The sequence below is a fragment of the Neolamprologus brichardi genome, chromosome 8, assembly GCF_056152115.1.
Source record: "Neolamprologus brichardi isolate AB-2024 chromosome 8, ASM5615211v1, whole genome shotgun sequence".
NCBI classification, from domain to species: Eukaryota; Metazoa; Chordata; class Actinopteri; order Cichliformes; family Cichlidae; genus Neolamprologus; species Neolamprologus brichardi.
The window spans coordinates 25,607,885-25,627,538 of record NC_142111.1 but is presented as its reverse complement, the minus strand read 5'-3'; the positions used below and the strand labels follow the sequence as shown (position 1 = coordinate 25,627,538).

General features: G+C 46.5%; 2 protein-coding genes across 2 annotated transcripts in view; one reads left to right on the top strand and one right to left on the bottom strand.

Moving 5' to 3' along the window:
- Positions 1-1,099: 1,099 nt before the first annotated feature.
- Positions 1,100-2,228, top strand: atoh1c (atonal bHLH transcription factor 1c). The gene has a single exon (XM_006793271.2). The coding sequence runs from the start codon at positions 1,212-1,214 to the stop codon at positions 1,776-1,778; it is 567 nt and encodes a 188-aa protein (XP_006793334.1). The 5' UTR covers positions 1,100-1,211; the 3' UTR covers positions 1,779-2,228.
- The window catches only part of LOC102791324 (wings apart-like protein homolog), a 35,176-nt gene continuing 17,391 nt past the window's right edge, over positions 1,870-19,654 (bottom strand). Inside the window, exons 6-20 of the mRNA XM_087844977.1 lie at positions 16,651-16,746; positions 16,386-16,556; positions 16,160-16,296; positions 15,714-15,825; positions 15,192-15,437; positions 14,798-14,909; positions 14,606-14,703; positions 13,108-13,184; positions 8,671-8,807; positions 8,462-8,577; positions 8,145-8,318; positions 6,830-7,046; positions 6,642-6,730; positions 6,225-6,320; positions 1,870-4,793 (exon numbers count right to left, since the gene is read on the bottom strand). Coding sequence (XP_087701103.1) covers positions 4,728-4,793; positions 6,225-6,320; positions 6,642-6,730; positions 6,830-7,046; positions 8,145-8,318; positions 8,462-8,577; positions 8,671-8,807; positions 13,108-13,184; positions 14,606-14,703; positions 14,798-14,909; positions 15,192-15,437; positions 15,714-15,825; positions 16,160-16,296; positions 16,386-16,556; positions 16,651-16,746 — 1,944 coding nt within the window. The 3' untranslated portion in view covers positions 1,870-4,727. The remainder of the gene's footprint in view (positions 4,794-6,224; positions 6,321-6,641; positions 6,731-6,829; positions 7,047-8,144; positions 8,319-8,461; positions 8,578-8,670; positions 8,808-13,107; positions 13,185-14,605; positions 14,704-14,797; positions 14,910-15,191; positions 15,438-15,713; positions 15,826-16,159; positions 16,297-16,385; positions 16,557-16,650; positions 16,747-19,654) is intronic.

Below are 19,654 nucleotides of genomic sequence, written 5' to 3'. Positions count from 1 at the left end.
GATCATTAAACATGCTGCTGTGTGACAGGACGGCCTCAAACATGCGCAGATTGGTAATTTATTTATTATTTGCTCCCAAACCTTCACTCGATCGTCAGCTGAACCGTAGAGTTAATAACCTGCGTCACTTTTACAAAGTTCACATTTTAAATGTGATTTTCTGAAACACAAAACCTTCAGAGGAGGATAATTTAAAACAACAACCATAAACAACAAGAAAAAAATAGTTGATGTAGAATTTCCTTCATCTTTGAATACTGAATGAATGACGCTCCGTCCTGTGAGGACCACAGTGCGCCCTCTGCCAGTCCAGTTTTGGTCCCAAACCACATGTAGTTTCTTTTTATTTTTTACTTTTCAGTTTTATTTTCATGTTTGTTTGTTTTTTTATTTTAATTTTACTCTGCAGAGTAATAATGTTTGAAGAAGAAGAGAGACAATCTATTCATCTGCTGTTTGTTTTACAAATGATCCCTTTTCACTGATCTTCATCAAATTAATTAATAACTGAAATTTTGACTCTTTTAAATGTGTTTGCATTAAACTGGTCGCGCAGCTTCAGCATGAATGATGGTTCCAACTGTTCCATGTTGGGATGAATGTTTCTGTGTGGGAAAGAAACTAATCACGCAGATTTCTGGTGACAGAACAGAGAAATACTTCATCCACTAACATCTGTGTGGTGATGGAAGCAGAGCGAAGTGTAGCAGCTGTGCTCAGACTGACATACAAACACGTTTTCTTTAAATCTGAGCGCTAAAATGTTTCACTGCGGTCTTAAATGATCTGCTGCACGACACAAGTTTGCTTTCAGCTCGAAACTCTTATTACAAACTTTTTATAATTGAAAAACTGTCCGTGAAGCGTGTGTGAGTGGAACTTCACACCGTGGCGCTCTCCGTCCTCCTCTTCGGCCCTCAGCGGCGCACTGAGACGCTTCTAATCCTCTTTTGATGAACTCGGTTAATCGACTTCCAGCTGCGCATCTGGCAAAGTTCACTGAGCAGCACACGACCCTGTCCACGCCCCCGAAGCACGCAAGGCCCCCCACTCCATAAATTCTCCCATCAATGCCGAGAAACGTGAAGGGTCCCGGTGAGGCTCAGCGGCTGTGGCCGTTTGGTGAAGGAGGAGAAGGAGACAAGAGGAGGAGAAGAGGAAGAAGGAGACAGTAGGACAAGGAGAAAGGGGAGAGCGGAGGAGGAGCAGAGATGCCTCCGCGTAAAAGCCTCTTCGCTCCCTTCGTGTCCGTGGACTCTGAGTGCGGTCCCGCGGCCTCGGCTCTCCACGCGGATCTCCACGCGCTGCTGCAGCGGAGCCTCGCACCGGACCGCTCCGGGGACTACCGGGACTCCCCGCGCGCCATCGTGGAGCTCCGGCTCGGTCCCGCCGGGGGCGCGCTGCATTACCTACCGCCGGACACGAGCGCTCTAGAGCGCGCGCAGAGACGCCGGCGCCTCGCGGCCAATGCCCGCGAGCGGCGCAGGATGCTCGGACTGAACGTGGCCTTTGACCGGCTCCGCAGCGTTATTCCCAACACGGACAGCGACCGGAAGCTGTCCAAGTCCGAGACCCTGCAGATGGCGCAGATCTACATCTCCACCCTCAGCGAGCTGCTGCAGCAGGGCGCGGGCGGAGCTCGCAGCCCGGCCACCGACAAAGCGCCGGCGGCCGGGGACCCGCCTCGGCCCGAGAGGCACTTCCACACGGCCAGGAGCAGCGGCGGAGGCCCGGGGTGCCCCGAGGAGGACGTGCAGGGGGGGCGTGAATATCTGTGATTCTTTCAGACATTAAAGGACCAAAACGTGTTTCACGTGTTCGTGGACTCAAACACCGAGGACAGAAAGAAAAACTCTGTGCCAGAGTTACTCAAAGTATCAATTTTTATTATTTTAAAATTATGTACAGGTAACCAAAGACATCGGTCTGCAAATTGGTACAAAGATCAAGTTTTCCTGCAGGCGGCTCGTTAAGAAGCTCTCTGTCTGTCCAAAAACAACAACACGCTGGGAGAAAAGGCTTAGAAAAAAGAAAAAATAGAATCAGATTCAGAAAAGTAGAGTCTACGGTCTAAATTTAAATTTAACCCCGGCCCGCCCGCGTCCCTCCCCAAACTGCCCCCTCCACCCCAAACTCCCTCCATCACTCCCCTCCTACATGAGGAGGTCCAATCTATTTACAGGAAACTATGTACAAAAAGCTCTTCCATTCATTCTTCCAGACGTCTGTGAATAAAGCTCTTGTAAACTTTTCATAAAGGAGTGTGAAGTTTTAACGTGTGTGAGTGTGTGTGTGTGTCCACAGACAAACAAATACAAAACCACATGAACAATGACACAATCTTTAAACTTTAACAGGTCATTTTTTCCAGCTCTAAAGATGAAATCAAACAGCAGCAGGAGCTCACGGCGCTGATGACAAAACGCCAGAGCAAAAAGGAGCAGACGTGAAAACGAACAAAGTGACAACTGTAAATGTTAGCTTGCTCAGACGATGCTCTCTCTCTCTAAATCTGGACCTTTAAAAAAATCTGTTTTCGAGAAAAGAAATTTGAAGGCGAATCTTTAGCTTAAAGCAGGAACGAAGGAGATGAAGCTAGCGTCAACAGCTGCAGGTCCTCTAGCATCCACCTGAGGCTCCAAAAGCGAGTGGATCCCCACAGACTCGCATTAAAATGCGACAGATTTACAGCAGTAATTAACACACGCAGCCTGCTGGAATTTAAAAACCTGTTTTGGCCTCTATGGACAGCGTCGGTGTCCTTTATCTCACAGCAGTGACCTTTAGTGTCTGTGAGCGACTGTGGGGACCTGAACGTGGCTGCAGACGAAGAGCCAACACTAAAACGATGTTCACGGCCATCTTTCTTCTTTTATTTCTTACTCAGGTTTCCTTTATAACAAGCTTATTAGCTGAAGGTTATTAAAGGGTTAATAAAGCAACTGAAGTGAGAGTTAGACCATGGCTGTATGGTTTTAATGGAGTGGGCGGGGCTTATCCGAGACATCTTCCAATGAAATTATTGGAAAAGCTGTGTTAAAGACTCGCATGTTCCCCTGGACTTTCGCTCTTTTGTGAGTCTCCAAACTGACGAATTGTGGCACTCAACTTAAATAACTTTTTTTTAGCTTTTTAACAACAATGAGGCTGAAAATCTTTTCAAACTAAATCATATCTGTTTATTCTATTAATAAAGCCTTTAGTTACAACTCAAACTTGAAGGAAGGAGGAACAGAAATGACTTCCCTTTCCCCCGTCAGGGAACATTTCTCGAACTTCAGCTTCCCTGACGGTGCACAGAGGAAAGGCCGGGGCAGGTTAAAGCTACAAGTGCAATGGCTGACGTGTAATGAGTTGCTGTTTGTACTGTAAGCGCTGCTGGAGTCTTGACTTCTTCACAGGTGTGTCATCTGAAAAGGCTTCAAAGAGGAAAACCACAGAAGGCCTAACGGAAAAGCCCATTTCTATCATTTACAAATTCCCAATCCAATCTCAGGATCGCTGAAATGTACGTTAGGGAGTGATGCACTCCTGGAAAGTCCAAACACAGGATTTGAAGTTAAACTGCGGGTTTGAGGATCTTGAGCTTCCTCCTAAAAACACCTGAGCAGGAGGGACAAATAATCGACCTCCTCTGTGAAAGCCCCTCTGCTGGCGGCCCAGTTCAAAAGCAAAGAGCCTGGCCTTCACCTGTCAGACTGGGGGGGCTTCCTCGGCCGTCTTTACTGTAATTGAAGTCTCCACCATGAGCGGCGAGCTCAAACGCCTGGCGGTAATTGAAAGGAGCAGGAGGAGGACAGGTTCTGGCCCAGAGGGCTCGGGAACCCGCTGAGACACGAAGCTTTTGATGTTGAGCGCGATCGATCGTTTGAAAGGGAAAAACTTTCTGCTTTTTGGAAGCAGAGGTTGTCCAAAGTTTCTAAAGCCCCCGAAAGCTTTGAGAGTCAGGTGTGAAGTCGGCACAAAGGCGCCGCGCGTCTCTTTCGACGCCGCCGCGAAACGAGGTGTCATGCAAAAACAAGCAGTCCCACCTCGACTTCACCGCGGGTCAGGCTTCCCACCCTCCGCCCACAAATGATCAATGCGCGTGGTTTCTCAGCGCTAAAGCACCTCCTTCAAACAGAGCCAAGAGGTTACAGCAGCAAAGAGAGAAGAAGAACACAGCGTGAGAGAAATGAGGCGGCCTGCGAGGAGCCGGGGTCGACCTTTTCAAAGTAAAAGCCATCTTTTCTTTTTAAAGAGCTCAGCTTGTTTGTTTGGCAGTTACCAGCTCAGGGCCGCGAGGCTTTGATGGCAGGCTGGGGGGGGCAGCTTCACTCCAATCTGCACTTGCTCGATACGAAAGGGGTTTTCACGAGCGAGGGGCTGAGAAGGTGAGGAGACGTTTTGAAATGGAATTTATCAGAGAAGAAGAAAAACATCGCACTGAGCAACTTTTTAAACTGAGGAAAAAGAAATAACAACCAAACACTGACTTGGATTCTTCAGAAAAACAAAAGCATGTGATCTCTGCTGCAGCTTTAAAGGGTTCATCCTTTAAAGTCACAGAGGAAACGAGCTGACCAGCGCTGACCAGGTGAAGCTCCTTTAAAAAGGAGGACGACGTCCCGTTAGTTTACTCCAGCGGTCGACTCCGAGGTGAAGGTGATGGTGGTAACGATGATGAAGGAGATGGTTGTGTTGCATGTGTCTTTTTGTGTGAGTACGTATTTGAGACAGACTTCTCTCTAGCAGTGCTCCAGATAGTCAATGACCCGGGAGATGGACTTCTGTCCTGTGGTGCCGACGTCACACTGCAGAGAGGAAGCAGGGGTCAGTCATGAACGAACACAACTGGAAAATTAGACGTGCAGATCGTTTCCTTCTTACCATTTCAACAAACTCACAGCTCGTTTTTTATTTAAATCACAGATTTTACTCTTGAACAAACTTGTCTGATAATCGTCGTTGAATAATGAGCATTTCCTCTCATTAGTCTGCGTCTGACAGACGTCGGGCAGAGAGCAGCACGGGGCAGATGAAGGATGACGTCAAACACTAATCAGAATCTATCAGTTTGATATTGTGGAGCGAGTTTCAGTGTTGCGTTAGTCTGGACTTACAGCAGCCTCACGTCCACCTTTGTGAAACAGTGACTACATTTCTCAGCAACAGCTGTGATAGTTCTGCTCGGAGGTAATGATGATGTATAAACACATTATGTTGAACAAGCAAATGCTGGAATTGTAGCTAATGTGTCCATTAATGTAACACATAACAGCCAGTACGCTGTCAGAGGAAATGTGCGCCGTTTTTATGGCCTTCACAGTGAAAACAAGCGGAGACGTAGCTTCATTCATAAAAACAAAGCCAGTTCCGAAGTGCCTAAAAACCTGCATTCTATCTGATGACCACCAGATGGCGATAACTGTGGTTGCAAGTCGACTTCTGCTCCTGATCTGTCACCGTCTTTTTATTTTTTTGTTTTTGTCTACATTATATTAAATGTTTCATTATCGGAAACATTTTAAGAGATACTTGTTATTCTTAACATCTTAACAGATACTCAGACCCATAACTATCGTAAAATGCTTCGACCGGAAGTAGACACCTTTCGCGCATGCGGGGTACCGATCGGGTTTCCGGTACGGATCGGGTAGTGACAGGCTCTCCGTCTAAGCCTCAGTACACAATTTCCTGCTTTTGTAAATCTTTTTGTAAAACGGTTCAACAAAGCCAGTGGTGCTTGCTCATTGGCTAATGGCTTGTGATTGACAAGTCATTAGCCAATGAGCAAGTGATTCCAGGATGAGACCCACCCCTCCTTGTCACATCCAGTCTTTTGTGACAAGATGCTTCAGAATAGTTTATACCGTGTTTTTTCACAGCTCTGACGTTTCTACAAACTCGCTCGGTTCTGAAATCTTCTGTCCTTCATGTATTTGGGTAAAACGAGCCGCGCTTTTGGATTTATGTGTCCAACATGAGTAGGATATACGGTGATTTGAAAAACTAGCTTATAAAAAAGGCCAGGGGTCAAAATTTCAAAAGTTTTGTGTGTCTTATCTGCTTCAGCAACATTTCTTTATGTAAAATGATGATCATCTCCACGAGAAGTTTTAAGCTTTAATTTAAAAAAATAAATAAATGATCCCCAAACATATTCAGAGCACATTTTCTCTCCGTGCTCACTAGAACAGAACTAAACACATTACTGAGATTCTTTTATTGAAGCTGTGACTCACAGTGAGGTTCATGAAGTTGAGGAACTTTTTCAGCATTTCTGTCATGATGGAGAAATCTCCTTTAGGCAGGTTCTCTCTCACAGTAGTCACATTCATCTGCAGGACAGTCAAAAGAAATCAAACACACGAAGATCAATCAGACAAATCCAAACGAGCTCTGAAGCCTCATAACAACAAGTGTACGCCTCAGTGTGTCATGAGGCTGTATTTATGTGTTTTTGAGGGTAAATGTGTTTCTACTGTGTTTAAAATGCAGGTGAAAACTTCGAGAAACTGCCTACAGACACAAATCTGTGTACCCAGCATGCAATTCATTCATGTTTTGATGTTAGTCTCCAGGAAATAAATCAGTCAGGGTGACGTCTTCTCATCTTACAGATACACAACTGTGTGTGTGTGTGTGTGTGTCAGACTCACCGGGCTCCCCTGGCATAGGCAGCCCAGCAGCAGTGCCGTGTAGGAGGCCACAATACTGTCCTCCATGTGCTTCCCTGCGTGCTGCAGAGCTGGGACAGAGAAACGAGGGTCATGTCTCACTTTTTGCTCGATGGTGATGATGATGATCATCATCAGCAGGAGCGATCAAAGCCACACTCTGCCTGTACCTTTGTTTAGGTCCAGCTCCTCGTCCTCCTCGTCCTCCTTCTTCTTCTTGCCTTCGTCCTGTTTGTCGGAGTCGTTGTCGTTGGCGACCCACTGGATCTCGCCGCCCGTCTCCTGCCACTCGCCGCTCTGGTCCAAAGCAGGTTTCGGCGCCTCCTTTATGAGGTCGTCGGTCTGGGCCTCGGCCAGGACGGCGGCCCGCTCGCGCTGCAGGAACAGCTGAGGGCGACGGAGAACATCAGAACCAACGCCAAGCGATTTATAGGCTGTATATACACGATCGTCATTTTGTGTTCAATAAGATTTGAAGCTAGCCAAAGTTTCCCAATAACTTCCTTTTACAGCAGAGGCGTCGCCCCCTGCTGGACAGAACAAAAGCAGGTTTATGCACTTTTCAAATGCAGAAACTATATCCATGAAAACAGTTCACAGATGGTTTCCTGACAGGCAGTGATGGATATTTAGGACCGACTGCCCTCCCGGCTCTTCCAGTCACCACGCTTCAAACTCTGCGTGATGTTTGGATGCCGCTGCAGATTCTTCCACCGGCCTCGCTGGAGTCAGTCTGCACAAGGGGACGATCCCAATGTGATTAGAGTTTTAATGGCGCTCATGGGAAACACCGAGTAAGACGACAGAAGAGAACAAAACGCAGACGAGACAAACTCAACTCCGAGGATCACGCGAGTATTCATTTTCACGCTAAAACCTAAAAGTGAGCTTGAAATATTCGTCACAGCAGCAGCTGCTGCAGACATTAATCAGACCGTGTTTGTGCTCCATTAATCAAAGACGCAGTGAGCGAATGATCGGCCTTTTCTTTTAATGTGAATCGTCTGAACACCAGGAGACAAATTCAATTAACTGTTTTAGAGGGAAGCAGAAAACTAAACTCTACACCTGACAGATGACGCCAAAACTACCCACGACGAGACGTCGGTCAAACGAAGGTTTATTTTCTCCTTCCAGTCCACACTGAGCACCGAGATGAATCTGAATGAAGGTCGGCATGTGAGAAAGAATTTAAAAGCATCCAGGATTATTTTAGAGCCTATTCTGGGAGGGAAATTTGACCTTTCTGGTGAAATAAACCACCTGAAGTGACAGAGAGTGCAGCAGATCCACACTCGCTCCTCTCTGAGCTGCAGAAAGTTTTAATACAAACGAAAACTAAAAAAAAAAAAAAAAACCTGATTCACAAAAACAAAACATCTTGATAGTTTGTTCCTAAAATATGGACATTTGTGTTTGTAAAGTGGCGACTTCACTTCAGTCGTACTCTTCTTTGGGTTTTTCCATCCACTCCTGAGTTTGTACCTGTACAAGAGCAGCGATGGCGCTCAGCGGGCCCGTGCTGGCGATGTCCTGGTGCTGAGGGTTGAGCAGGACGGTGGAGTCGCAGGGACCCTGGCCTCCTTCCATCTCCATCTCCATCAGGCAGTACCTGTTCCTGGCACTGTACTCCACCAGGTTGATGAGCAAACCCAGACCCTGAGCAGCAAACACACAGTGGCACTCATGGGTCGGTCATTTTAACTCTGTTTGCACTGCTGTCATCATTAATACCACTTTAAGTCTAACTTTAACCCAAACCTGTGATGGAAACGGTCACGTCACTCATGTTTAATACGCACCAGTACTCTGATGTCGAACCTCTGCTCCTGAGGAAGATACTGAGGGACTTTGAGAACACAGTTCAGAGCCGTCACTATCAAATCCTCCTGCTCTCCCGTCTTCGTGCTGCCCCACTCTGCAGACCGAGTTTCACACGTCAGATTAATAATGTTTAAGCGTTTCAATAAGCCGCAGTAAAGTGTGTTTGGAGTGTTTTTGGCGCACTTACCGTTGTCATGTGTCAGGTTGAGCAGGACTCCTATGATGGCCCTCATGCAGTCCTCCACCGCTTTCCCCACCGCGGCTCTGTCGGACTTCACCTCCCTGCTGTAACGCTGAATCATCTCCTCACACCTGCTCAGCGCCCTGACAGACAAAGAGAGGCCTGGTAACTTCACAGAACTAGACTCAATACTTCTTCCAAATAATTACTGACCTTACTTACCAAGTGCTAAAAACATAACTGAAAGGGCTGCACACTGATAACTCTGAACAAATGTCCCATAAACCTTTGTGTTACCAAGAAATCCAAGCTAAAATGGGCCTGTCCGGGTTCACCTGGTCCTCCTTTTCATTTACAGTCACTCGATCGTCATCAGTGCAAACTGCGCTCACATCCAGATGTCTGAACATGACTCGCCTCTTTCCTTTTCTACTCCATCATAAAACAGAGCAGCATTCACACACACTCACTCACACACTCTTTCTTGAGGCCGGCTGCAACCGCAGAGGGGCAAGGCAGGGCAGCAGCTTGATGTAAATAACCAGATTAAATCTAATGACAGTAGTGACTGAAAACAGAGCAGAAACCAGAGTCTGAACATCAGGACACGATGAGAGGAAGAAAAAAAATGGCAGGTGGTGTGTCACAGGAAACTGATTGTGGGGTACAGAGGAGAGATTACTTACACATGAATGTAAAAATGAGGCAGAAATACTTTGTCCACCTTTGGAAAATTAACGTGGAAACTTGCAAATGCTAAAAACTGCAGTTCCTCAAATGTCCACTCGGGGCCGGCTCCATGAGTGAGTCAGTCCAACAGACTGCAGTGTTCAAATATCCAACTGTACAGCAGGAATAAACATGTTTACGGAGCCCCGCAGGGGACATGGGAGGAAAAAAAAAATTAAGACGGACTTTTGCGAGATCTCGCAAACGTTTTAGCCGCATTCTTCGGACGCTGGCTCGAAGACGACCGGGAGGTCGAGGCACGATGTGCCGGGAAAGCGGTGTTCCTCCCGGCTGTAGTAGGTCTCGACCTCCCGTTAGCTTCGAGCTAAAACTGCGGCTAACACTTTTGCTCCCGAGTTTGTTTTGCGAGATCCCGAGTTTGTTTTGCGAGATCCCGAGTTTGTTTTGCGAGATCCCGAGTTTGTTTTGCGAGATCCCGAGTTTGTTTTGCGAGATCCCGAGTTTGTTTTGCGAGATCCCGAGTTTGTTTTGCGAGATCCCGAGTTTGTTTTGCGAGATCCCGAGTTTGTTTTGCGAGATCCCGAGTTTGTTTTGCGAGATCCCGAGTTTGTTTTGCGAGATCCCGAGTTTGTTTTGCGAGATCCCGAGTTTGTTTTGCGAGATCCCGAGTTTGTTTTGCGAGATCCCGAGTTTGTTTTGCGAGATCCCGAGTTTGTTTTGCGAGATCCCGAGTTTGTTTTGCGAGATCCCGAGTTTGTTTTGCGAGATCCCGAGTTTGTTTTGCGAGATCCCGAGTTTGTTTTGCGAGATCCCGAGTTTGTTTTGCGAGATCCCGAGTTTGTTTTGCGAGATCCCGAGTTTGTTTTGCGAGATCCCGAGTTTGTTTTGCGAGATCCCGAGTTTGTTTTGCGAGATCCCGAGTTTGTTTTGCGAGATCCCGAGTTTGTTTTGCGAGATCCCGAGTTTGTTTTGCGAGATCCCGAGTTTGTTTTGCGAGATCCCGAGTTTGTTTTGCGAGATCCCGAGTTTGTTTTGCGAGATCCCGAGTTTGTTTTGCGAGATCCCGAGTTTGTTTTGCGAGATCCCGAGTTTGTTTTGCGAGATCCCGAGTTTGTTTTGCGAGATCCCGAGTTTGTTTTGCGAGATCCCGAGTTTGTTTTGCGAGATCCCGAGTTTGTTTTGCGAGATCCCGAGTTTGTTTTGCGAGATCCCGAGTTTGTTTTGCGAGATCCCGAGTTTGTTTTGCGAGATCCCGAGTTTGTTTTGCGAGATCCCGAGTTTGTTTTGCGAGATCCCGAGTTTGTTTTGCGAGATCCCGAGTTTGTTTTGCGAGATCCCGAGTTTGTTTTGCGAGATCTCGCAAAAGTCAGTCTTAAAATTTTTTTTCTCCCATGTCCCTTGCGGGGCTCCGTACATGTTCACAGCCTGATACAGAAATACGGTTTGTCCTCTCAATCGACCCCTTGCTGAAAACCAAGACATTTAAACTGTTTTAAGGCTTAAAGTTTGCATTATTAGCTGCGTGACTCATTTTACTGACACGGATGGCCGTCAGTGAACTGCACCTCTGCACCGTGCTTGTGCTACTGGAGCCTTTTAGAGCATTTTAATGCAATTGTCTGTCGAATTATAAGACCTGCTGTGCAGTTAATTTTGCTCAAAGACCATTCGAGAAGACTGAGCTCCAGGTTTGGTGAATGAAATTCTCAGGTGTTAATTGGGTGTTAATGAGCATTAGCAGTTATCTGTGTGATGAACAAGCTCAGCTAAGGGCCTCTGGGTGGAAAACCCAACATGATTGTGACCAAAATACTAACACTGAGACAAAAAAGGGTCAAAGATGTGACTGTATGGTGGCTACATCCATCTGTTAAAACACGCTACAGACGGCACTGTTAGCAGGTTTGCTCCGACACAGAGTTTATGCCGGGTGTCCTTCTTGCCTTAAATGTCCCATTTATGGGGCGTGGAACCGACGCTAGGACTGAACAAGCTCATCGCATTCATTGTCTCGCTGCAGCTCAGAGGTGCTTCATCAGAGTTCTGGCCTTAAGCTGGGCTTTCACTCTTCTGGTTCATTTACAGTGAAATACAGTCAAGACGACAAGTGCAGGCAAAAATAAAACAAGGAGCATCATTAACTTCCTTTGCATGATAATTCTATCAGCAATGAGTCGGGTCAGGAGAAGAGGGTGCAGCACAGCTGGGCGCTCTGTGACAGGCTTCATATTCACAACTTTTACATTTCGCTCTGTTTAATTTAACAGAGTGATGCGTTTGTGTCCAGATGCAGACGAGGCTCGTCAATAAGCAACAGGACGGGTGTGTGTGTGTGTGTGTGAGAGGGAGATGGGGTTGTTACGGGGCTTATTAAATTAATCCTGCAGACAGCTGAAAGTCTCAAAGCAGCTCAGGGTCGAGTTTGGTTTGAAACAATGAGGGCAGCGTGTGCGGGAACCAGGAGGAGTCAGGAGGAAGAGGAGGAAAACAGGAGTGAGTGATGAAGAGTAAACGCTGTTGGAGTGTGTGAGAGTAACTTCACAGTTTCAGCTGCGTGTGAGAGAGAGTGAGTTTAGATGGCGGTGCTCGCTCGCTCTCCCACTCACCCCGCAGTTTCTCGGGTTAATCGAGTTAGCGCAGCGGACAGCTGAAGGCTCAGACTGAGGCCTGTGTCACCCGCCCGAGGAAACAGCAGCTCTTTGTCGAGCCGTTTGACCTTCATCCTCATCATCCTGACCCCCACCCTCGCTGCAGACCTTCTGCAGAGGGCGAAGGTCCGGTCACACAAAGGACGCAGGAGGAGCGAGAAGGTAAATTAACTCAGCGCAGCGCGACAGATGCTGGAGTTTTACTTGATGAACAGCGAGTACAGAGACCCGTGCATCGTTCTGCAGCTGAGAGCAGCTTCAGTTTACCGACACAGGGCTGACGTCAGGTGCTCACTCAACCGGTTCATTCACTGGTGCAACGTGGCCAGAGGTGTGAATGTGAGAACGGGTGAATGCGACTTGCTGGATGAAGTGGTCATAAAGACCAGGAACGCACTTTGTGCCGGTCGTACATTTAAAACCTGGAAAGCTGTTGGAAAATCAGACGTCACAGGACAGAAATGTTTTTAACTGTTTATCCTTCAATACAAAACAGAGCATTTCACTGCTGTAGGCAGCAGCGCTGACACAGCCAGCTGTAAAATTAATTTACTTAGAGTTTGAGGAAGCTCACTAATAAGTTTTCTTTGTTTATTAAGTATGAATTATACTTAAATTCAACCAATGTATAAAATAAACCGTCTGTCTGTATGAATCAGAACACCTCGACGACTAAAATTAAAGAATGAACAGAGACCAAAGCGGAGACTCTGCTGACAGCAGGGGTCAGGGTCCAAAGGTCACCGCTGTGACTGACAGGATGTCACAACCAGGAAATGAAGCAACAAAAAGATGATTGCGATGACACACACAGGATATACAGCAGCTGAGGTAATCTGGGCTCAGTGTGACCGGGTTTAAAGAGTCTGCTGTTACATCACCACATTTACTGATTTGCACAATAACAGTGGAGAGCTTTCGTGCTCAGAAACCCGACTTGAACGGCACAAAAAGATGATAAAAGAGGAAAAGGCAACAAAACAGCGAGTACAAAGAGGTTTTCAGCAGATGTGCTGAATGATAAAAACTACTGAATCTAAGCACACAGAGCCGAGCGGCTCCACATCGAACACGTCGGGGGTGAGGACTGTGTGTAATCACTCACTTTGCAGAAGAGATGATGAGCAGCGAGTCCTTGTAGGCGATCAGGTAGCTCTGGTTCTCGGGGTTGTGGACGGTCACCTGTGAGTGCAAACACACAGTCAGCAGGAGAGCACCAATGAACTCGCTGATTTTACTTTAACTTCATATTTTTACCCTGGCTCTCTGCTCCAGTGTGAGCACGCTTCTCCAAGCAGAATACATTTGAAACACCATCATCACGTTCAAGACAACTGTCACATTGAGCGATGGTTTTGATTTTCAAACATCAAAACAGGTGTTAAACCTTTTCTGAACAAACATGTTGGGAAACGTGACGACGAGCATCCAGCCCGAAATCTGACAGAAGCTTCAGCGTGACTGAGCGTGTGGGACCCAGACCTCCACGTCTAATCAAACTGCCCTGGCTGTACGATCAAAGAAGTCAGCAAACAGCTGATGGTTCAAAAGAACCAGTAGTTTTATGCTAGCTAGGAAGAACCTAAATCTTCATCAGTATCATCTTAAGCCTCTTTTCCACAAGTACCAACTCAGCTTGGCTTGACTTGGTTTTTAGCGTTGCTCATTAGGTGGTAAAGCCTGGTACCTGCTCAGGTGGAGCTCCAAGCAAGCTGAGAATGCAATAAACAGACAGCAAACTGCTGATTGGCCAGGGAGTGACATCACTAGATGAGAGCGGCGACTCTGCAAGAATCAAACCCCCAAACAACGAGGGAAATGACCGCACGCAAACCAGTGCCATGGTCCAGCACTGATTTAGCATCACCTCGGCGTCCTCCATTGCCGTGGCGGTACGGGGCTTTTGGTCTGCGTTGCTATAACGACAGCACCCTATTTAAGTGATACTCAGTCGTAACAGAAAACTAGCAGAGGCGAGTGGAGCGGGGCAGAGCAGGTGCTAGTGGAAAGGAGGCATTTATCTTGTTTGGATGTTTTTGGCCAGACCAAACTTTTTGGTGCTTTCTGGCTCGGCTGTAAATAAATAAATAAATAAATAAACACTACAGATTTAACGTGGTCGTACTATGTGATCGGGAGGGGCACAGGGGTGTAAAACTTTTTAAAAGGATTCACTCAGGGAGCTGAGCGGTTGTAGTCGGTGGTCTGCTCGTCACGTTCGTCACTGGTACAAAACATTTGAGCAACTGGACGTCAGCAGGCCCGAAGATAATTGTAAAACTTTAATAAGGTTTCCTCACAGTTCACTTCCCCCTCCCATAATTGAATTTCTGTCTTTGTGTAGAACAACAAACATGTCTCCCAGCGAAGGAAGCATGTCGGCTCAAACGTCCTCGCCTGTTCGCACCAGCCGAGTTTAACTGAACGACTTTGTTACTTTATATTCTCTGTTTTTGGCACCAAAGTAATAATGTGTGTTTGTTGCTGTTTTTTATTTCCAATTACATTTCACTCTGAGCCTCACAGGCTTATAAAAAAGAACACAAGTGGAGTTTAAAAACAAAACCCTGTCATGTCTTTTCTCATTTTCATTTGGCACTTACACTCTCCAGCACGCGTAAACACCTCTCAGCCCCCCACAAAGACGACACCAGCTTCTCCTTATCGTCCTCTTGGTTCAAGTTATCCACACATTCCTTCACTGTGGGCAGAGAAACCAAAACGAGGACACGAGGTGAGAAATGAAACGCTCGACAGTTTTCCTCTTTCTGCTGGACTTGTGTGTAACGGTCTACCTTTGTCTACGATGTGGTCCAGTCCTCCCAGCAGCCGCAGCTCCTCTTTGAACCAGTCACCTGCTCGTTTCGAAGTCAGAGACAGCAACGTCTCCATGGCCAAATGACCCGTCTGTAGGGAGAAGGAGGAGGAGTCAGGAGCTTAAATCTAAACTCAAGTATCACTTCACACGTTTAACACCGCGGGGCGCTTCCTGCGGTTGTAGAAGTTGAATTTGTGTTTTTCTGGCTCAGCTCTAACAGATCTGTGAGAAACATCCTGACACATGTGGGAGTCTGTGAGTCACCCCGACTGGAGCGGTCGAAATAATCGCTCAAAGCTTTTTCCGCCCTCAAAATAACCCCCCTCTGAACACGTGTGATTTTAACGTCGCCGCCGCGTGCGTTTGTGTACCGTGATGTTCTGCAGGTCCAGGTGCTTGTTGTGCACCGTGTCGCACAGCTTCCTGATCTTCTCCTTTATTTTGGCGATCTCCTTGGCACTGAAATGGACCGTGGAGTCCGCCCCGTTCCCGCCCCCCTGGTCCTGGTCCAGTTCGAGCAGGCGGATCATCAGGTCCAGGCAGGAGCGGTCCAGATCCATGTTGAGCCGGTCTCTGCTCAGGATGTACATGAGAGAGGCTGTGCACAGAGCCAAGTTCTGCAGAGGAGACAGAAAAAGAAACTTTCAATTATTTACTGTTGTTCTCAAACTTCCTTCAGCTCTCTCAGAGGTTTTTTTTTTAAACATTTGCTTCCAGATTACAGACACTGGATTTCAGCGTATTTACTCACTAACCTGACCCAGAATCAGCTCTCACCAAATTATTTGTTCCTTCTGTTAAACAACAAAGTCTGAATTTTGGATGTAAAACAACAAATAACAAAAGTGGACAGCACTGAGTCTGTGGCTGAGAGCTCAGCTGCTGATGCTCACCGGGTGCTGGGGGGCATCGTTGAGCGTTTTGAAGACCTGAGCCACCTTCCCTCTGGCCCTGAGGTGCATCCTGAAGCTGGGCATGGCGCAGCGTGTAGCCAGGCTGATCACACTAAAGACACAACACAGAACATCAACACAAAATAACAACCACACAAAATGAGGTTTAAATGTTGAAACTGTATCGCTCTGCCTCCTTCATTAGCGCCCCGATGCTTATCCCAAATTTCAAACACTTTTTATCCCACTTCCCAAATCTGAACCCTGATACGTGTTAGACACTGCAAGGCAACCTCCACAGCTGGTTTCATCTCATTTGTATTGTTGTTATAACCAGAATGTGAGTGTACGAGGGCTGTAAATATCACCTGTAATCACTGGCTGTTGGACTGTTGTTGGGAAATATGGGAACATTTTAACTTCCCATGGAACGTGGAGACTCTCACCTAAGGCATCGCGTGTTGAGAGGCTGTCCGCTCTTCAAACCAGTAGCTAGGTATTCAAAGTCATCGGTGAACTCCTGGTTTTCCCCGAACTCCACCACGTCGTTGAAATGCTTCACGTGTTGGACGACTGTGTACAGCTGCAAAGCACAATGAGAGACATGTTGATGTTTCTGGTGTTTCTTCAGCGTGATGTGGAGTGAGCTCAAGGAGAACATTTTCTGTGCACCTCTTTATGTTCTTTGTGACACTTGAGTGCAGTGACGGTGTCCTGGTATGGATCTGTAGGGACAGTGACACACTTCGTGACCTTTGGAGGAGGGGGCGGAGCCTTGAACACACCATCGTCCTTCTGAGAGTTAGAGGGCTCCTTACTGGAGCCTCCAGCCGAGGCTGAGGCCTGGAGACGGAGCAAGGTTGACATGAGTAAGCTGCAGCTGCTGTGTTTTTGACGATTTTGAAAATCGAATGTTTGGTCTGAAAGCGAGACTTACGGGAGTCGTCTGTGATCGCGCGAAGAACGGTGGAGGGGGCTCTTCTTCGCTCTCCAATGTCCAGTGCCTGGCGTTGTACACCGCTTTGGTGGGAGACTGAAAAACAAACAAGCATATAAAAACATAAACATCGCAGAAGCTGGAAACAGACATGCAGTTCCTCAAGTGGCCACTTGAGGCTTCAGCGTACACTGTGCTGTGGGTGCTTTTTCCAGCAGTGTATAAAAATTGGTGTATTTCAAAAATAAAACTATGAAGACACTCAAAATAAATTTCCTGTGGTGGGAAACTATTTTGTGCAACTTTTTTGTATTTACAGTTTTGAGGGATAAGCCTCTTAAATTTCTCTAACTAGAAATATATGTTAAAAAACAAAAACGATTTTCAATTTTTTTGTAGTTTATTGCACTTTTTTGCAATTTATGTAATTACTATGCACTCAATGCAGACATATTATTAAATCTGGGCTATAATGGTTGTATTGATGTATAGCAACTTGAAATGCTCCCAAAAATGGCTCCACAGCATGTAAAAATATAATATAAGCTCTGGCGGACTTGGTTCTATGGTAGGTCTTAAAGGGTTAATGAAATACCTGACAAACGAGCCCTGCTGTGTCGTGGGATGCTAGTGAGCACACAAATATGTGTGTGTTTGCACAGCACCAGCAAAAGGATGCACTTGTACAAATCCAACACCGTACTGTAAACTCAAGGCTTCAAAACAGGAGCCGACAAACCAAACAAAGCTAAAGTGTGAGAAGATTACACTGAATAATTGAACTGTTACTAAAGCAAAGCGTCTCAAATTCAGGAGAGTTTGGTGGATAACAGACAGAAACCAAGACGCTCGAATCCAGACACGTTCAGAAACCAAAGTGTACAGGGTCAATATTTATAAGTACAGGTCCATTTTAAATGAGAACAAAAACTAAGCAGCTGAACGCCGCTCCATTTATCTGGAACCTGTTATAACCAGTATGCAGACATTTCTGCACATGTGCAGTCGACGTGTCATCCTTGAAGAAGGAAGAGGAGGAGAAGAAGAAGAAAACTAACTTAATTTATATTTTTAAACCTTTTCTGACTCCTGATTTTCTCCAAATTTCTAAAAATATTAAATTCAATATTTCAAGTTCTGTATTTTTATTGTGTCACCAGACAGAAGCCGTGGACCAACTTTTCTTTTGTATCTTTATGATTTTTTAAGAGAACTTTTGGAATAAAAATCTATAAATAAAATAAAATAAAATCGACTTGAAACAATCGAGGAGAGCAGATAAATAAAAGCGGATACAGTGGATAGAAACTGATGCTCAGGGTGAAGCAGAAACGGAGGAGGGGGAAGCGCATTAAACTGAGCAGAGTTTGCCAGCGTTGATCAAACCGCAGGACGCACACACACTTAAAAAACAAACACACACACCCTCCCACGCCACCGTCCACCCTCGTCCTTGGCTCATCTCCTGTCCTCTTTGTATATTTTTGCCAAACCTGTGGTTGGTGGTTGCCGGGGCATTCATAATGAAAAACAAAAGAGGACGAGCGGAGAGAGTTGGCTGAGGAGAAGAGCGGCGAGGAGGTGGGGCGGGAGGGGATTTCTGCACCGCGGGGTTAATAAGCAGAGACAAAGGGGAGTTCGGGGATGAGCTTTGCTGTGCTGGAACATCAACACACCAAATTAAAGCCTGCGACAGTAATCTGAATGACACAGGCAGACGCCCAGCCCACCCGCCCCGCCCACCTGCTGCTAAGAAGTATGGGACAGATGAGAGGGGGGTGAACGTGCCGTGTCTCTGCTATGGGCCAGATTAAAAGTATAAGAAAAAACAAAAACAGGCTGTTTTTGGCATTGCGGGTGTGCATTAGGAGCAAACTACAACTTCACTGCCAAACCTCGTGAATTAGTTATCCCGACTTCACCGGAGGGGTCGGAATGGCAGGAAAACCATGATCAGAATATGAAACTAGAGTAGAGTGGGGAGCATATTTGGTTCGGACAGCTCTCTGATTCTGGCTTTCCCACCAGCGCCCAGCGCCAGAGTGAACATGGAACTGAGAACGCGAGGAGCAAAGGGCCAACAGTTTGGAGACATTTCACGCATGCCTACAGATTTTCTTTGATAAACTTTTCTCTCCCGTCAGCTTCTCCCTCTCATTACGCTCGGTTACCACTGATTGAGAAGCTTTCGCTGCACTGGCGCCAACGTAACACGTTGATGTTAACTTGATGAATATCGTTTCATTTCTCCCGTCTGTCCGCTCCTCTCTGCATGTTCGGGCCGTAAATAACACTCAGTCTGCAGTAAAGACTCCAACAATGAGCTGAAATTAAACTAGTGCAGATAAATTGGGTGAAAAACATCACTTTATTTTATATAAAACATCAGGACTGCAATGACAAAACAAACTTTGCCGTGGCGACGTCATCGTGACTGTCCATCGGCAGGACGGGTGATTACTCATTCCTGTCATCCTTCTCTGAGGCTCCCTGCTTAGAGCACACGCACAGTTGGTGCTTTGCCACCTGCACAGCAGCAGACTCGCGGAGTCGGAAAGTAAAATCAAATCCTATGTGAACGTCTCCATCCAGCGGATACCAGCTCCGTGTGACCGAACCATGGAAGTTAAGGCGGCGATGCCGCATGTAACTTTGTGTTAAAGAGCAGGCGCGCTCCAGTTATGCTGTTGTGTGCTTATTTCACCCCCAGCACCCATCCTCGTGTATGTGTGTGGTAATTTTGTAGATTTTATACAATGACAATGAGTCTTTATGGTACAGCAGTGGAATGAACGACATTAGGACAGTGCAGAGGGTCACTGTTATGGATGTAATAACCGCTCGTCCCTTAAAAACATTCCCCAAACAAAGCCAGCGCCATCTAAATATGGATGAGCCTGTCCAAGTGTTGTCATTATGGTAACATCTAATATCTCGCAGAGTGCTCAGCTCAATAACCTAACAACGCCCAGGCTCATCTGATGGCACAGACGTACAGTTTACT